Source organism: Vicugna pacos, chromosome 31 (genome assembly GCF_048564905.1).
Source record: "Vicugna pacos chromosome 31, VicPac4, whole genome shotgun sequence".
Lineage (NCBI taxonomy): Eukaryota > Metazoa > Chordata > Mammalia > Artiodactyla > Camelidae > Vicugna > Vicugna pacos.
Window position 1 is genome coordinate 15,302,940 of NC_133017.1, and position 19,383 is coordinate 15,322,322.

The 19,383-nt window shown below is 41.9% G+C and overlaps 1 protein-coding gene across 1 annotated transcript in view; it reads right to left on the minus strand.

Moving 5' to 3' along the window:
- MTMR9 (myotubularin related protein 9) overlaps positions 1-18,438 on the minus strand; it is a 31,839-nt gene extending 13,401 nt beyond the window's left edge. The window contains exons 1-7 of the mRNA XM_006203182.3: positions 17,911-18,438; positions 17,006-17,755; positions 10,278-10,386; positions 6,145-6,270; positions 3,922-4,095; positions 2,170-2,387; positions 1,187-1,348 (exon numbers count right to left, since the gene is read on the minus strand). Of these exons, the coding sequence (XP_006203244.1) occupies positions 1,187-1,348; positions 2,170-2,387; positions 3,922-4,095; positions 6,145-6,270; positions 10,278-10,386; positions 17,006-17,187 (971 nt within the window). The 5' untranslated portion in view covers positions 17,188-17,755; positions 17,911-18,438. The remainder of the gene's footprint in view (positions 1-1,186; positions 1,349-2,169; positions 2,388-3,921; positions 4,096-6,144; positions 6,271-10,277; positions 10,387-17,005; positions 17,756-17,910) is intronic.
- Between the last annotated feature and the right edge of the window lie 945 nt (positions 18,439-19,383).

Genomic DNA, 19,383 nt, shown 5'->3' on the forward strand with positions numbered 1-19,383 from the left:
CATGGCTGTGACAAAGCTAACTTCTTCTCACTTCCACTGAAAACAGACAACGTGGTTATAAGTGTCTATTAGAACTCATGTTTCATAAGCAAACAGAAGCCTCTGCACTCAGTATGTAAGGGGAAATATTTTTAACTTAGGTTAAAAAAACCCAAACCACTTAATATTAACATAGCACTCTATGTTATTTATTTCTCTGCCACAGAACCTTGGTCTTTAACTCCCATATTTTATCAGATGAATGAGCTTCACTTTCTAAAACAAAGAATAGTGACAGCCTGGGATTCCTGACACCAAGAGTCTCCCATTCGTGGCACCCGGTGCCCATGTGGTAAATCGCTAACTCACCACATGATCTTAAGCAACCGTTCGATTATCAATGTCTACTAACCATTAAAAAGTTACTTATATAGTCCCCTAACTTGGAAGCATCAATGAAACAAAGTCTCAAAGAAAGATGCCATCCAACTCTGTGGCGGCAACCTACCTATTGCTTCCGTGGGAATCCCCTTCTTAAAAAGGGCATTCTAAGCTTCTGCAACAACTTATACCCATCCTTTGTTCAAGTCTTCTGCCTCAAGTCTCAAGGATTAGCAACCTTCAACTGAATGAATAAACTAAAATTGCTTCATATACATCACATCACTAGCGTCAGGTTTCCTCAACTCGAGACCCAGGTATAACTGCACATAACAGGCAGTTTGTAACGAGACAGCTGAGACATTAGAATGGATCATTTACTGTGTAACAAAGTTACATGTTTCTTTTCATTGCTATTTCAAAAATTTCTTGAAGGCCACGTTTGGCCCTCTGAAGAGAAATAAGAAAACATCTTTTCATTCTTTTTCAGTTTAAGAAAAAGAAAATTGGTAGATCGTAACTTAAGGATCTTACAGAAAAAAAAAATCCTTTAGTACTTAAAAAAATCTGAGTCACTGAAGACAAGTATAGGTACATGGTTCACACTCATTCAACAAACATCACCAATTAATGCTAGACTCTAGGCACACACTTCGCTGGTAACTGAACGGCATTGACCACGGTTCTGTGGTTGTTAGTAAAACGATGGGAACAAAATACCTAGCACAGGCAAAGACTATAACATAATACACAGACATAGGTCTGGACGGAAGCAAGGCCCAGCTGGCGTGAGCGCCCCGCCCCAGAGCACTGAGATGCCCTCTACCTGTCCAGGCACTGAGCCACCAGGCAGGCGGTGGTCAGAATCTCCTTGATGTGAGTCAGCCAGTTGGAGGCCTCCAGTTTACTGAGCCACCGATCCATGTTGTGTGTTTGGTCATTGCACGCTTCCACGAGTTTGACTAAGCTCTCTTGAAGAATGTGATACCTTTCAAAAATAAGAAAAAGTAGGGGGAAAAAAAAAAAAGAAAAAGAAAACAGAATACAGGATGAAGGAATAAACCAAACCAAAAACTCAGCCTTCAATATATCCAAGAGCAAAAGCAGTTCAAAATACTATAAAAATATTCACCTTGCTATACAATAACTTGAGGGTTAAAGACCGAAAAACTAATATTTTTAAATGACTGCAAAGAGGCTTAAAATGCCTGTGATGCTAAACTATTCCTCATCTGAACAGATTAAACCCAGAAACATGTGACTGGGAAGAAGGCCAGGGCACTGCATTTTGTGACAGGTCACAAGACTGCGCCACCGACATCTGCAAGGACACGGGCACGGTGAGCAGGGATGCTGAAGGCCAGCTCAGGCCCCATTGTTTCATTAGCGCCAACTCTCATCCATCCACCACCAAGCCACTAACTGCAGGCATAAAGGAGAGATGACGTAGCTGGAGGAAACAAGGTGTGAAAGTAAGTGAGAATGGGGGAAATTAAATGAGTCTTTTGACTTAGGAAAGTATAATTACCCGTAGCATATCTTTTCAGTAAGTTTGGTGGCCTGCTGACTTTTAAGGAACAGGAAGACAGACTTCATGGTGATGACATTTCAGAGCTAACTTAGAAAAAAATGCTATTTGATTAAAACTCATCTGTCAGCATCCACAATAATCTTATAAAACACAAAGACAGGATACGCAGCCAATTTTGGACTCCAAGTTAATATGCAGGTTCGTTTGAAAACTTGTGATTTTTCACCCACTCTAATTAGCTTCACTAAGAGTCCACTGCCGTCTCCTGAATCTTTTACCTCTCAATGGACTTATGAATCCGCCTCCACTGGGGATAATGAGCTTCTTGCTCAAAGCCGCCTCCTTTGGCCCTGGCTTGCTGAGCTACGTTCAGAGGCCGGGTGTCGATGATGTAGCCCCGCTTTCCTGCTCTGAGGGTAGCATTGATCAGCTTCTCATCTTCTTTGCACCGTCTCCCATTTGTGCCAGTGAGTGGCTGACCACTTCGCATAATTACCTACAAGCACAATACAATCTAAAATTTACCAGTAGCTGCTTTCAAAGTTTCTGAAAACAGAAATGAATTGGCTAGATTAAGAGTATCTCAAAAAACTGTGTGTTACTTTGGAGAGGGGTTTGATCCTAAAACAAACAAAATATTTTTATACACTGACGACTGTTGATAATTGTAAAACAAAAATAAGACTTGCACTCTCACATGATTTTCCTCCTACTATCTCAGAATACTTTCACATAATAAATGATAGTTTCTCTTTAGACCAGTATTATAATTCATTTAATCAGTGAACTAATTATCCAGCAGATCTGGGCCTATAATTAAGATAGTAATAATGGCCTGTGTGCCAGTAAACGTTTGCTTCAACTAGATAAACTTAGGGTTGGCAGGTTTTATCAAGAATTAGAAAGAGAAAAAGCACCAATGGTAAAACAAAAAAAAGTTTATGCACTATTATTCCTGTTTTGGGAATCATTTTTACTATCTTGAGAGCTATCTATCTCTGAGTTATTCACCAGTGGCCCTCTTCCATGCAGTATTCCAGGACTTAACCGCCTGTCTCCAAATACCACCAACTATATATTTTGAAAGGTTTGCTTTTGAAACTTTTCTCAAGAACTCAATGTCTATTATACTGATCTCTTCCCCGGTGAATGGTTTAGTTATTTCAACCTCAGCCAATAATATACACTTAACTACCTTGAAGGTTAACAGGAACAAGAAGGCCACCCAGAGGATGACAGTGGCTCTCAGGCAGCACTTACCACGTAAATGGACACAACAGTGTATTTGTTAAAATGCTTTATGATGAACCTAGTGAAGAGAAACACTACTGAGCAAGCAGGATAGGTGACCTGAGTTTTAGAAATATTTTTATCCTTAAATATCTATGCTGGACTTACTACAAGAGGAAAAAGGAAAACGGAGGATAACTGTAACTTATCTCCTAATTTACTGCCAGATTCAAAATGAGAAGCAGAGTTTACTGACTGAGAGAAAATAAGAGGAGAGAAACAGATTTAGAAAAAAATTTAGGGAACAAACACACAGCAAGCACTTGCCTATTCAACTCCTGACTCCACGTTTACTTAGGTTGTGACGAGTGACACATCACTCTTCACTCTTTTGAAAATTAAAACGTCTGCTCAATTTACTTTTCATAAGAAAATTTCGTGAGAATAATGAAAGTATAACAGCATTATTTTGGTCAGAGAAATTTATTTTTCTACCTATGAGTGATATTTTAAGTGTCAAAGGAACATCAGTTCCCTTGGTCCTGAGTCCTGAGGATCTACCCAGCTGGGCTTTGCGAAGGTTAAGCAGCCTCAGGAGAAGAATCCAAAGTCAGACCCTGATCACAGAAAACACTCTACTTCTGATTCCCCAAAGTCTAAGTAAAAGGAAGTCCTGGCAGGAGACACTTCTGCTTCACGTCAAGGAACAGGTACACAGGAAAGGGGAACGTGTCTAAGAAAAGAACCTCAGACCAGTTCTTTCAGTAGACCAAGCTGCTCAGTACTGCTTGTCCACTTACCATTCCGTTTTTTTTATGATAATAGCTGAGAACTGGGAAGCGGCCTCCGTGTCGAAACGCAGCTACCTTCCGGAGAGCTTCGTCATCAACGGCTCTGGGCACGATGACAATTGGTGGGTAAGAGGGGCAGACAGCAAATTCCTTATTGACGTAGCTTAACCTCCATTCACTGGTCTGAAAAACACAAAATACTTCAAAGCTAAGCGAATATCACAGTGTCACAAAATAATCTGAGAAATTTTAAAGGAACGAGCTTGGAGATCAACTTTCATACAGGAAGAAGCCATCTCTGAGGAACTTAACAGGAGGATCCAGCACATACTTAAATCATCAGTGGAGCGCCATTCCTGAAGTCAGCTTTCTGCAGTGCTAGGTACCCTAGTTCCTAGAAAGTTCTTCCTCACACTGAGCAAAACTTGGTGCTCTGTTAACTTCCTCTATTGTTTTTTTTAACTGCGATTTCAGTTAAGTTCCCTATTTCATACAACATCCTTTGGAGCATATAAAAGACAGCAGTTTCTCCCTAGTCTTGTATTCTCCAAGATAAATATATTAAGTGTGTTTATTTTATTATGTGTATCAGGGCCAACATCATCTCATCATCCTTCTCTGGGCACCACTGGCTTTGTTAACGGCACTCTCCCTTAAAGCACAGCAACAGGAAGGCTAGCACTCCAGATAACGCTTAAGTAGAACAGGACAGAGCAGAGCCGCTACCTACGTCCAATCCCTTGCTCATTTCTGTTATTTAAAAGAGGAGGAAAATGTAGAAGGATTGGTAACTTCTTCCTTAAAGCAACAGCAACTTAATACTAAGATTAATACTTACAAGCCAATGAAATAATTTCTAATTATTTCATACTAAGGACTAAAAGTATACAATATAAAACTATCCAATGACAACTTATTTCTAACATCAAAAATGGAAACTACTTGAGGGCTGTAAAAACCTTTGCACATCAATCAATCAAATTATGTGCATGTAAATATCGGTATGTGCCTGTAAATCAGAGTTGGCCTAACGTACTGGCCATGGGTTGTTAACATCAGGAAGATAAACTGAAGCATGTTTGATATAGTGGAAGAGTATTTTTTTTAAAAAAAAAACTTTAAAAAGGTACAATATCGTATTTTTAGTTAAAATTTTTTCACTGTTCAAAGTTAATTTGTTACTAATTTAAAAGACAGTTTCTAAAAGATTCTTTTTTTAATTTAATTTTATTTATTTATTTGGGGGAGTAATTAGGTTTATTTATTTGTTTCGAGGAGGTACTGGGAACTGAACCCAAGACTTTGTGTCACTTGAGCTATACCCTCCCCCACATGATTTTTTTTTTTTAAAAGACATTATCTGTTTCCTGCTCCCTCATGATCTAATCCCTTTCCCAGAAATAACCATTTTCAACTCTTTTAGCTTTTTGGGGGGAGTGGGGTTCTACTCTTAGGTTTTATTCATCGATTTCCTACTCTGGAGAATGCTGATTCTCCACTGACCTGCAATGCCACCTCTGTCACATATAAGTTTCCACACGTGCGGGACTCTATTCTGTCCCACTAGTCGGGCTGCAGTACATCGGTAGCTTTTAGAACAAGCTTGGTAGCTGGTAGGTTACCCCTCCTAGTCTCCTCCTCCCCACTTTCATTCTTTAAGAGAAACTTGGCTTCTCCTGGCCCTTTGCTCTTTCATGGAACTTCTATCAAACTCCATGTAAAGACTTGCTGGGGTTTCAATAAGACGGCACTGACTTTACAGACTGATTTAGAGGCACTACGTCTTTATAATATTTACTCTCCTTGTCTATGAGCACAGGGACTTTTTAAAGTTTTCTTAATGTTTTCAATAAAGTTTAGAATTCAAGGGACATCTTGCATATATTTTCTTAGATATACTCCTTGGAGCCTTATATTTTTATTGCATTTTAGTTGTATGTCTTTAAAATTAAGTTTGGTACAGAGAATGTCATTTTCAAAATTTAAACAAGTGGCATTTGGAGTACACTCAGTCCGCTAGGAGAAAAGTCACTTAAGGGGCAGCACTGAGAACGAACGGCGCGAGCCTCTGAGGGGCAGAGGCTGCCACACTCACGGCCAGCAGCGCTTCCTCCAGGCTTGGGCACGTCAGCTGCACCTCATTCCCTGTGGAAAGGAACTGACCGTTTTCACAAGAAGAGTGAGGTGCTGGGCTTCTTCTCATTACCCACAGTTCTCTCAGGAGGTACTCACCGCTGAAGAGTAGAGTTCAAACTCCTGCTCGGGGAGGAAGGAATGCCAGCCGTCTTCTATCACGTCAAACATGGGCCGGTAAAAGAAAGGGTACATCAGAGTGATGGAGTCCAGGGTGGACAAGGCCTGGGGGAGAAAGGAGCACACCACAACTCGAAACACCTCCTAGCTGCCAAGCTGGTATTAAACAAACATGGCCCAATAATGATGGACACCCAATACATTTCTCTAACACTGTATTTCTCACTACCTCCAGTTATAGCCTATGGAGGCTAATTTCCATGCTTTCAGCATCTAACAAGCTATCTGGCACATAACACACTCAATTAGCATTTGCGAATGAATAAAAGAACAAAACCATCTGCACACTTATTCTAGGAGAAAAATGAAAGAAACCCTTGAAACCATTTATAATAAAGCCTAATAAAAAGGGCCAAATATTTCTGGGGATCAGAGAACAGGTTTTGGTTAGTCAGTAAGGTCTTGACTCAAAATCCAGTTATTAACTATATAAACCTATGTAAATTATTTTAAATCACTATTTGTTAGCAATTATAAAAAAAGGGTGATATAGCTTAGTAGCCAAAGAGTCAGACTGGAGTCAAATTCCAGATCCCAGTGCAACAGTGTGGTTAAGCAGTGTAACCACTTCATGCCTAGATTCCTCAATTACAAGTAGAGGAAACAACCATACTGACCTCATAGGGCTACTAAGAGCATGAAGAGAGAAGACGTAGGTAACAGGGCCAGAACAGTGCCTGGCACATAATAAACCTTAAAGTAATTCCATCAACGTTCATTTCCTCCCTTCCTAGAGCGACGTGGCCAGCTGTCATCATACCTGTGTACGCTACACTGACCCATTCTCAAGCCAAGGCGATAACTCTATGTTCAAAATGAGCCTCTGTTCATCTGAAGCACTTGAATTCCGGGTGATACCAGGTAAGCCTGACTAGATGGAAGTACAGACAGATGGAACACGGCAGTTTCATGCTTCTGACAGGGGAGCTATAGGAAGCGTTTCTATGGCTGGGAAAAAAAGGGCACCAAAATCAATGAGCATAATGCGAACTGCAGTAATTATGGAGACACCTTCCTGGAGTGGGGACGCGGACTCACCATCAGTATCCTCAAACTCTCAGGATAAAGCGACCTCCTTGTAGGTCACATAACGATCAGTCTCATAGAAGGATGGGCCCGTGACTTATTAAAAATAGACCGGACATGTAGTTTAGCAGTTTAACAAAAACATCCCCATCCGAAGTTACTCTTCTGTCTGTCCGTAAATTGTGACATCTTCGCCACAGGGCTCATATAACAGAAAATAAGCAGCATGGCTGTGTAGTCCATTACTGACTTCTCTATCGTCTCTGGCTGCCAAACACACCAAACAGAGGCAGAAAGGCCAAGGCCCGCATCTGATCTAGGCCAGAGCTGTCACTGGGTAGCAGGGCCTGTATTTCATTTTATTTATTTAATTTTTAAATTTTGTTGTATTTATTTATTTAAAAGATATTCTTTGCAGTATTAAATTTTTTTGCAGCTTTACTGCAATATAAATTGGCAAATAAAGCTAAGAGATATCAAGTGTACAGTGTGATGATTTGATAGACACACACATTGTGAAAGGGTCTCCCCTACTGAGTGATTTGACACATCCATCACCTCACATATTTACCTTTTGTTGTTTATAAGAACATTTGAGTTCTACTCTCAGCAAATTTCAATTATATAATATAGTGTTATCAACTACAGTCCACATCATAGGTTAGACCTTACTCATCTTGTACCTGAACATTTGTAACTTTTACCAGCCTCTCTATGTTTCACTCCCCTACCCACCCCCAGCCCCTGGTAACCACTTTTCTACTTCCTGTTTATATGAGTTTGACTATATATACATATATATATATATATATATAAACACACACACACACACACATATTCCACATACAAGTGATATCATGCAATATTTGTTTTTCTCTGTCTGGCTTATTTCACTTAGCATAATGCCCTCCAGTTTCATCCGTGTTGCTGCAAATGGCAGGATTACTTCCTTTCTCAAGGCTGAATAATATTCCATGGTGAATACATACCGTTTTCTGTACCCATTCATCTGATGACAGACACTCAGGTTGTTTCCATACCTTGGCTATTATGAATAAGGCTGCTATGAACATGGGAGTACAGATACCTCTTTAAGACAATTGTCGTAGTTCCTTTGGATGTACACCTAGAAGTGGGACTGCTGGATCACACGGTGGTTCTATTTTTAATTTCTTGAGGAACTGCCATACTGAACTTCCATACTGGTTTCCATAGCAGTTGGTACAACCATTATTTTAAATGCAAGTCAGTAACCTTTCTGGCAGGCAGTAAGCACTCAGACTTGGACTTGTCATGATTGCATTTCATGTCACTGGAGACAGAACTTTTCCTTTAAAAACATTAATGCTGAAAGAACTGAAATCATCACAACCCCAAAAGGCAACTGAAACTACACGGGGAAAAGGCCCATCAGACTTCCTGCTGTAATTCAGGAAACAGCACTTGCCGGTTATTCTTCCAATGGGGCTCTGTCTGTGGCAGCAGAATGCACTTGGGCAAATAGGTCCTTGATAACAAAGAAAAGCTTAACTGTGCTACATAAGAAATTCACTTTTTACTCCTAAATTATGTCAAGATGTATAGAGGAAGGGAGGGAAACTGGATGCCAGGAAAAGGCTAGAGGCCAAGTTCACTACGTGCATTTACTATGCTGTAAAATCAATCAATAGAGAATCACTTTCTGAGGTCAAAGTGTGAGAATGGCTCAAAATTTATGGCTTCTTTTCAGCCATGAGAACTTCTGCACAATCAGCCAGTTTCCACAGAGCTTTAGGAAACATGTACAGCTAAGTAAATGACTGGTCAGTGTCTGATGCTAAGTAAATACAAGCACAAAGTGGGGTAACAGGCTTTGCCTTGTTTCCTCACCACAGGCAACTTTACTAACACTCGCTGATCAGCTATCTTACAAGTTGGAAAAGGGCTAAGGAAAAAAGGAGATGGGTCAATGAAAGTCCAACCCCACAACTGAAAAAAAAACACGTGCTCAGCCGCAGTGGGTGAGTGGCACTCCCCTGCCCAAAGAGCAGGACGGCGCTTCCATTTTACAGCCTAGAAACCACAGGGTATTTCTCACTCACGCCAGCGAATCCAGCCAGATCAACATTACCGTGTTATTCCCAAATGATGAATATGTAAGACCAACAGTTCAGCTCATCTTCTCATTTCTTTAAGGAAAATTTAGGAAAGGAAGAAAAACGCTATATGCCATTTTCTCAGTGCCACGACAGCTGTTTCTCTATTTCTCTACTTTTGTTTAAAAACCACATGAAATCCTCTCTGCCGCCTCTCTGCCGCCCTTTAATAATTAAGCCGATAGCATTTATTCTGGATACAAAGCCAGATTTGTCACTCAAAGACAGAAGGAAAAAAAAATCAGTGTGTCTCTATAATTATCTAGAAAATACCGTAAACACAAAGTTAATTGCTATAATTTAGTGGCAGTGATTTAAAATAAGGCAATTCAAAATCTGAGCATGTACCAAAATGGTTAGAATGGGAAAGAAAACAGTGTGAGCTCTTCAATTGAAACATTAAATTATCCAGATACAATTTCCATTATTTGCAATCTGAACAGACATTCAATATTGTTTATGTAAATGTACACAAACACATCCTGTCTTAAGCAAACCTGATATATGGAAATTCAGATTAAGTAAAAACAAACAGGAGACTACAATCACTGGTGATAATTACTTACTTTACAAAAGAAATGTTTTTTAAAAGTCTCACCATTTACGTACACACGATAGAATATTATTCAGCCTTAAAAGGCAAGGAAACCCTGTCACATGCTACAATGTAGATGAACCTGGAAGAATAAGGAGCACTAGAAACTGCCACAAGTCAATAAAATCCTATAAAAACACCGCAGGGTGAGACCTCTCCATCCAGTCTTCAGTATCTGAGTCGTAGAACATGATCAGATAACTAACAAAGAAACGCAAGAGCTATTTTGAATGAGAATATAAGGTTCTTTCTTATGATTCTTTGTTTTCATTAAATTTTTCTTCCAAAATACTTACCTCAATAGAACTAGCTATATTCAAACATTCCTCCATTCCAGGAATATCCAACTGAATAATTCGAAAATCTTTACATTTTATGATGATGGTACCCAGTGGTCCTACAAACCTATTAAAAAAAATCACAAATTACGCTAAGGAACATATATACTCCCAGCTCAAAGTATGCTATTATTTCTTCAAAAACAGAAGGTTAGTTGCGATCCCCATCTACCCAGGCAGACCTTGTTTTACTGCACTTCGTCGAGCTTCGTAGATACTGTGCTTTTACAGACTGAATGTTTGTGGCAGCCCTAAGTCCAGCTATTGGTGCCATCTTTCCAATAACATTTATTCATTTCATCTCTTTGCATAATATTTTGGAAAGTCCTGCAGTATTTCAAACTTGTTATGGTGATCTGTGATTGATGATCTTTAATGTTACTGTTGTAATTGTTTTGGGGGACCAGTAACTAGGCCCATATAAGACAGCAAACTTAATTGATAAATGTGTGTGTTCTGACTGCTCCATCAATTGGCTGTTTCTCCATCTCTCTCCCTCTCCTCAGGTCTCCCTACTCCCTTGGACAGAATATTTAAATTAAGCCAATTAATAACTGTAAGTAAAAAGAAGGGTCACATATCTCACTTTAAAATCAAAAGCTAGAAATGATTCAGCTTGGTGATATGTCAGAAGCTGAGACTGGCCAAAAATTAGGCTTCTTATGTCAAATAGTTAGCAAGTTGTGAATGCCAAGGAAAAGTTCTTAAAGGAAATTAAAAGTGCCCCTCCAGTGAACACATGAATGGTAAGAAACCAAAACCCCCTCATTGCTGATATGAAGAAAGTTTCAGTGGTCTGGATAGAAAACCAACTAGCCACAACGTTCCCTTAAGTCAAGCCTAATCCAGAACAAGGTCCTCACTCTCTTTTAATTCTCTGAAGGCAGAGAGAGGTAAGAAAGCTATGAAGGAAAAGTCTGAAGCCAGCAGAGGTTGGTTCGTGAGATTTAAGGTAAGAGGCCAACTCCGTAACATAAAAGTGCAAGGTGAAGTACGAAGTGGTGATGCAGAAGCTGAGCTACCCAGGAGATCCAGCTAAGAGAATTAATGAAAGTGGCAACACTAAACAACAGATTTCCAACGTAGACAATACAGCCTTACATTGGAAGAACGTGCCATCTAGGACTTCTCGTAGCTAGAGAGAGAAGTCAATGCCTGCTGCAAAGATTCTAAGGATAGGCAGACTCTCTTGTTAGAGGCCAATGCAGTTAGTGACTTAAAGTTGAAGCCAATGCTCATTTACCATTCCCAAAGTTCCAGGGCCCTTAAGAATGATGCTAAATCTACTCCGCCTGTGCTCCATAAATGGAACAACAAAGCCTGGATGGCAGCGCATCTGTGTACAACAAGGTTTACTGAATATTTTAAGCTCACCATTGAGACCTATTGCTCAAAAAGAAGATTCTTTTCAAAATATTACTGCTCACTGACAATGCACCTGGTCACCCATTATCTGATGGAGACATACAATGAGATTAATGTTGTTTTTATGCCTTTTAACACAATGTCCATTCTGCAGACCATGGATCAGGGGTAATTTTGATTTTTAAGTCTTATTACTTAAGAAATACATTTCATAAGGGTATAGCTGCCACACACAGTGATTCTTCTGATGGAACTGGGCAAAGTAAATTGAAAACTTTCTGGAAAAGATTCACCATTCTAGATGCCATTAAGACTATTTGGGATTCATGGGAAGAGGTCAAAACATTAACATTAACAGGAGTTCAGAAGAACAACCCTCATGGATGACACTGAGGGGTTCAAGCATTTGGTGGAGGAAGTCACTGCAGGTGTGGAGGAAACAGCAAGAGAACAAGAATTAGTGGGGGAGCCTGAAGATGTGAATGAACTGCTGCCGTCTTAAGATAAAATTTTGATGGGTAAGGAGTTGAGCAAAGAAAGTATTTTCTTCAAATGGAATCTACTCCTGGTGAAGATGCTGTGAAGATTGTTGAAATGACAACAAAGCATTTAGAATATTACACAAACATAGTTGATAAAGCAGCAGCAGGCTTTGAGAAGACTGACTCTGATTTTGAAAAAAGTTCTACTGTGGGAAAAATGACTCCAATCTATATAAGAACTAATAAATTGTACGTCTTCACATTTTTAAATGTTTGCTCTCTGAAAGACACAGTTAAAGAGAATGAAAAGACAAGCCACAGACTGAGAGAAAACATTTGAAAATCTTTTATTTGATAAAGGATTTGTATCAGAATATACTTTAAAAAAAAAAAAACAACCCTCAAAACTCAGGGAAGATTCTGTAACATGGTGCAGCGGGAAACAACAGAAATTTGTCTTCCACCTAGACAACCACTGCACTGGCAGACTCTCTTTGATGCAACTATTTTGGAACTCTGATGTCTATTAAGGGCTTGGGAAAGACTTGGATGATAAACTGCAGTTAATTTTGGATAAATTCAGCTTTTAGCAAAATAGTAGCCACCCATCCCCCACCCCCAGCAGTGTGGCAGACAGCTGTGCACATGTTCCTGGAGCAGCTTGCACCAGCTTGCACACGGCTTATTTGAGCCAGGGTGGGCAAAAAGGACCCTGTCCTGCAAATATCAGGGATCTGTGCTGTGAACGTAGACTGCTGCTTCTGATCACAGAGGTGCGAAGAGGCAGGAAGCTATTGTTGTTTCCATTCTTACCACACTTGAAACAAAGGCAGAACCCAAACGAATTAAAGATCTAAAAACGAAGGGTAAAGCTGTAAAGCTAATATGGAAGAAAATGTAGGAGAATGTCCTGGTAATCCTGGGATAAGGAAAGACTTCTTAAGTAAGACTTAAAAAGCACAAACCATAAAGAATTGATGAATTCTGCATTAAAATTAAGGACTTCTGTTCAACAAAGGGCACCACACTAAAGTTAGTAAGCGGCTGAGAAATAAAGAGAAGATACTTGCAATGTCTAACTGAAGAATTAAAACCTAAAGAGTATAAAAGGAACTGTGCAAATCAACACAAGAAAGACAACAAATCTAGTTTTTAAAAGTGGGCCAAGGCAAAAAGCATTTTAATGATTTGCTAAGAAGTACATGAAGAGATACTTAAACCCCCTGCTAATTAGAGAAATACAAATTCAAATAGAGATACTATTTCATAATTATCAGATTGGCAAAAATTAGGACAATAATACCAAATGTTGGTAAGAATGTGGTGGAAATAAGGACCACGGCGGGAGGGCAAAGGGGAAGAGCCATTATGTAGAGTCATCTGGCAGGACTTCAGGACGTGAACCATGTGTCTGCTTTCTAGTTCAGTCTCATCCCAGACACAAGTCTCAGAAAAACTCTTGCACAAGACTGTCATGGGACCTGAATGAGTCTGTTTACCAAAGTCGTTTGTGACTGCAGGGAGCTGGAGATTATCTAAAAGGGTCAGATAAGTAAACTGTCGTAGGCACTTCGTAATTCTGTGCTGCGGTCAGAAGCAGTGAAATAACAGGTGTACACACAGCAACATGAAGAGATCTTGGGAAAAAAGAGCACTGAGTTAAAACGTTGAGAAACAGACAAGATCTACAACATGATCCAACTCAGGTGAATGAAACTCACTCACCCACATGCAACACGCTGCCCGCTTTACAGGGATACACACATCCCTGAGGACAGGCAGCAGCACTCAGCACAGCTGTCTGCGGGGACTGAGGACAAAGTGGAAAATGGGAGTGAAAACTAGGGCTGAAGAAGAATAAAATAAAAAACCGAGGAAACCTGGTAATGGTTCAGCCATTAAAGTGATGAGTCATTAACTGAGCAGGACTAACTCAACTTTCTACCATAAAAAAAAAATACGAACAATTGTAAAATTTGTGTACAACCTTCTCTGCTAAAAAGATCAAATAAAATTTCGTGTGCTGCGTACATGAAAGTATTCTACAAGCTTGTAAAACCTTATTCAAGTACAAGTTCCTAGTAGATATGAGGGCGCTGCGACAGAAGCGAGGCAGGGAGGTACCGCAGCCCACCCAAGGGCACGGCCGAAGAGGCAGCGCCCAAGGACCCCTTGCTAGTCCTGCTCTCCCGCTCACACCCCACTCACAGCTTCCCAGCAGGGCGTGGGGCTCAGCCTTCAAAATCCCTCCCAAAGCTGACGGCTGCTGACCGCCCTGCTACTGCTGCCACTCCCAGCCGCCTAACTGGGCCTTTTGCTCCTAACTGGGCCTGCTGTTTCCATTCTTGCTCTTCCACAATCCATCTTCTACCAGCGACCAGAATCATCTTCTAATAGTCTATCGACTGCTACTTCCTTGCTTTCAACTCTCCAAGGCTTCCCATGAAAACCATCACAATGGCGCGTAAGGCCTTAACGACCTGGCCCCTGCTCATCCCTCCAGCCGCAGTCTCCCCTCCCCCTAGCCCCCCCCCCCCCCCCCCCCCCCCGCTCATCGCCCTCCTGCCACCCAGCCTCTTTGTTCCTCCTCGTGCATGCCAGGCATGCTCCTGCCTCAGGTCTCTGTGCTCCGGGTCCCTCTGGCTGGGAAGCTCCTTCCTCTGATGCTCACATTGCAGGCTTCCTCCCTTCATTCACATGCCACTCATTCAAACGGCACTTGGCTTCTCTGATGGTCTTTCTAAACATGCTGCCTCCTGGCATTCTCAATCCTTGCATCTTCCCTTATCTTCCTTCCTGGCACTTATTACCTGCCATCGTTATACATTTGTTAGTTGATTTATTTGAATGCCCAAGTCCTCCACTAGTACATAAGCTCCTCACCCATCTTCATCATCATGGCATCTGCTCGGCCCAGACAGTGCTCAGCACATAGAAGACACACAGAAGTAACTTTTTTTTAAAGCAACAATGAAAAAAGCTCTGATCTGACCACCTAGCTCACACTCTTTCCATTACATCATGCTGCTTCCCAGGAAAATGCTAAACATGCACAGTTTGTCATTTCTTCCCTAACAGATTAAAATGTCTTTGTCTTACATACTTTTTTAAGCTTTACCAGGCCAAGCATGTAGTAAATGCTAGATAAATATGATGAAATGAGTGAAAAGCAACCACAGAGGTAAAGAAGAAAGAAAAGAGAGCTGACAGCATGGTGTTTGTATTCTATGGCACCACTGACCACTCAGGGGTCATCTTTTTCTGCCCCATGTGCCCATCTGCCCAAGACACAGGAGATAAAAATTAACCAAACTTGAGTGCTGGCTTCAAGGAGCTACTATATATGGAAGTATCAAAACACAAATTTTAATATACACCTTTGAAAGAGATGTAATTAAAGAGCTATCAGATTTCAAGGTGAGGGAATTACTTCTAGTTGTGGGATTAACAGAAGAACCTGTGAGAAGAGATGGCATTCGAAATGGCTAAACTGAATACTGAAAGGTGAGTAACAGCCTATAAACCTCCAGGAAGAGCTATATTTTATTCATCTCAGTGTCCTTAATGCCCCAGAAAATGTCTGAAACATAATGACATTCAATAAATGTTCAATCAACTTGGGAGAAGCAAGCATTCTAGGCAGAAGGAAGAGCGTCAGTAAAACACAGACTCGAGAGGATGCAGGGTATGGATGAACTGAAACTGTGGGGACTGGCTGGTAAAAAGGGTTCATGAAAGGGAATGGCAAGAGCTCAGGAGGGAAAAGCAGGTTCGCAGCAGAACAAGGAGAGCCATGCCTGACGGACTAGCGGGGATAGACTGCTGTGCAGGCCAGGAGAGAACACTGAACACTTTCATGCAGGAGCAGGTGATCTGAGGAGTCTAGGAGGAGCTCTCCGCTTGGGAAAATAAACCCATCTCCACTTCACCCATATTGTTTAGCTTCTGCTATTAGAAATTATTTTCATTGAAGGCATAACTTCTCTAGGGATCTTAATATCTAAATTCTCCTGAGGGGTAACAGAAAAGGCTCTCGTCATTCGTTTATACTTTAGTGTAAGTTGGACAACAGTTTACCTCCTTCTGGCTAGAGTAAGTACAAAGAGCCACTGGGGAAATGGTAATTTTGACTGCAGATGAAAGATAACTTTTTGACTCTGAGACACTGCTCTGGAAAGACAAAGTCTGGGGTGTAAAAAAAGAGGTTAATTAATTAAATATTGTTTAAGAACAAACTCTGTTCTTTCCAAAAGCACAACAGAATAAAGATAAATAAAAGACACTATAGTCTTCCATAATAAAAGTCTTGAATTGACGACCCAGAAGGTAAGAAATTAGGAGAAATATAATCAACTGAACATTTCTGAGAGGAGGGGGAAAGGTTTTGTGGAATTTGACACTATATGCTGAATTCTTTGCGCTTTCCTCGAAAGTAGCAAGTAAAGATTTTACCAAAATCACATTCCATCACGACTTCATGAACCATGATGGACAAATAATATTCAATGAATATGATGATGCAATTTAAAATTTAAAAAGAAAATTAAAAAGAAAACGTTGCAAATCCACCCAAATGGTGTTATGTACCAAAAATGATGATCACGGTAACAACCACGTGATAAGCCTGGAAATTCCAGCCAGACTGAATGGAACCCAGGTGTCTCATACGGATGGTTCTCTTGCTTTCTTAAACTCAAATCCCACATCTAGGCCAGAGGGGCTCGTTCTGCTGGCTGGTTGGGCGATGGGACGCAAGGAAAACACGGGGATGCGTCCCCGCAGAAGTCCACCTAAGGACCCCAGGTCCCCTGCGGGATAGGAGGTGGAAGGGGCACTCACCGTTTGTCGATGGCATCGATGTTTGAATGGAGGAGCCATAGCTCCTCCGTGTTGTCCTGCCGGGAGGACAGGATCAGGTGGTGGCCAGTCAGACACAAGGTCCCCTCGACGGCGGGGTAGAAAGGCCGGTGCAGCACCACATTGTCCACCCGCGGGGTCTTAATCAGCTCCGCAAACTCCATGTTCCCCAGCGGCCGGAGCCAGGGGACTGCCGAGCCCCGGAGGTGCGAGACGGTCAGACCGCCGCAGGGCTGAAGGGAATGACCCGGCGCTAGGCAGGCCGGAGGGGCGGGGACCCGGGCGGGCAGGCGGCGCCCCGCCCCAGGCTGGGGTGGGCGCGGCGAGGCGTGTGGCCACCCTCACCGGCCGCGGAAAGACCGGGGCTCGGCCCGGGCTGGGCCAGGCCGGGCGTCACTCCCGCACCACTAGGTCCTCCCAGGCCCAAGATTCGGGCAGAGGGGACGCTCTGCGACAGGCCCAGCAGCCGCAGCCGCAGCCGCCACCTGGGACCCGTCCTCGGGTGGACAGGCTGAAGGGAGAAGGAGGAGGCTGCCCTAAGGCCACTTTCCAAGTCCGAGATGCTAAGGACTCCTGGCGGAAGTAGCTGCTCGCAGCCAGAGCCTGAGCATCTCCGGGCGGAAGCGGCGAGCTCCAAACTCGGAAGACAGGGAAGTCCGACCGGAAGTCAGTCCCCGGTAGGTCCTATGAGAATGCTCCCGGAAACACAGCCGGAACGGCAGATTTGTGTTCCTACCAGGAAAAAAAAAGCTCTTCTTTGCCTGCACGCCCCTGCCTCACCCGCCAACCCTAATACTCCTTATGAGAAAAGGCTGGGGAAGGAGGGACGACGCAAAAAGTCCCTGACCTGCCTCCCTCCGCCTGAACAGTAATCCCTCCAGTAATACCTCTGCAGAGCCTGGGGCTGCCGTAAATTGCAGCGATTTTCACCCGTTCACTGTGAAGAGATGGCAAGTGGGATCGAATCGGTGACAGTGACCCCGGAGAAGCGCCAGGTGTAAGGGAGGGAGGGGCCTGGCCGGACGCCGCAGACTTCCGGAGAGCGCCGCGCCCAGGTGCTGTGACCTTGAGCAAGAGAGGAAAAGCATTACAAACTCCTGTGAGAGGGAGTCGAATAAGTAGAAATACATACATTGCACAGAAGAGGAAGTGATTAATCCTACTATGCAGAAGCTCAAGTGACTTGCTGTAGCAGATAATCTGTAGCGAAACTGACTTCAGTCTAGGTCTATGAAATCCAAGGCACTGAGCACTGGTCACCACCACACAGCCTCCCCATTGAATACAATCCAAGTGAACTACTTCCAGACACCTACATTGTGCCAGAAATTTACTCATAATTTCTCCTTGCTTGGTGCCTCCCTCCTCTTTTAAACTGACATTTTCATACTAAAATAGAAAATTAGAGGCGAAATATGCAAGAGCTTAAGCCCTGATCTACTGTCACTTCATTAACCTTTGAAATCTTCACCATCTGTTACCTAAGAACAGCGAGTTGGCTTAAGTCTCACAGCAAAGACAAAATAAATCCCCTCAGATCTCATCAGACCATCCAACACGTGTCCTGCTTCTGTCCTTGCCCTTCCTAAAATGTTCTCTTCTTAAAACAAAGCCCTTTATGAGATTGTACAGTCTAGAGTCCAGTTTGATGTTGTTTGTCTGCAACAGAAAAACTGGAGCCAACAGAGAAGGGAGAATGAGGGGGGAAATGACTCATAAATCTCTCTCTCTTTTTTTTTTTTTAAATTTTGGAATTGTTGGTGTCCTTTCACTCTATGGTTCATTATAACAATTACCAGTTGTAGAAGGGAGAATTTTCTTTCAGAATGAAGAATTAGGGAAAGTTTTATGGAAAAGGTACCATTTGAGAGGAGGACCTTGAAGGATGAGTGAGACTTACACCCTGAATGAAGTGTAACCAAAATAGCTGTTCAGTTTAAGGATGTTTACTAGAGGTAGGGAAAAATTCTTCAGAAATTTCATGACCTTTTCTTTTAGTTTTCCTGAAAAATAGCCTATGAAAAGACCATTGTGTCATTAAATTTTAAAATGTTTAGTATTTCATAAAGGCATAAACTCTTTTTGCCCATGAGAAGAAATTGTCAATATCATATTGGATTGTAATAATGAAATATCAGAAGCTATTAGAAAATTATATCTTCTCTGGGTTGAAACTCCAAGCATAGAAAGAAAGCCCTTGAGATCTGAGGAAAATAAACATTCAATAATAAGTGAAGAACAGAGGCGTTGGGGAACACAACTGGTTAAGCCACTACATGAACAGTAGGTGGCAGTAGAGTTCAACAGTAATGGGACAGGCTTTCATTCTATTAATTACGTGAAGTTGCCGTCAAACAAGT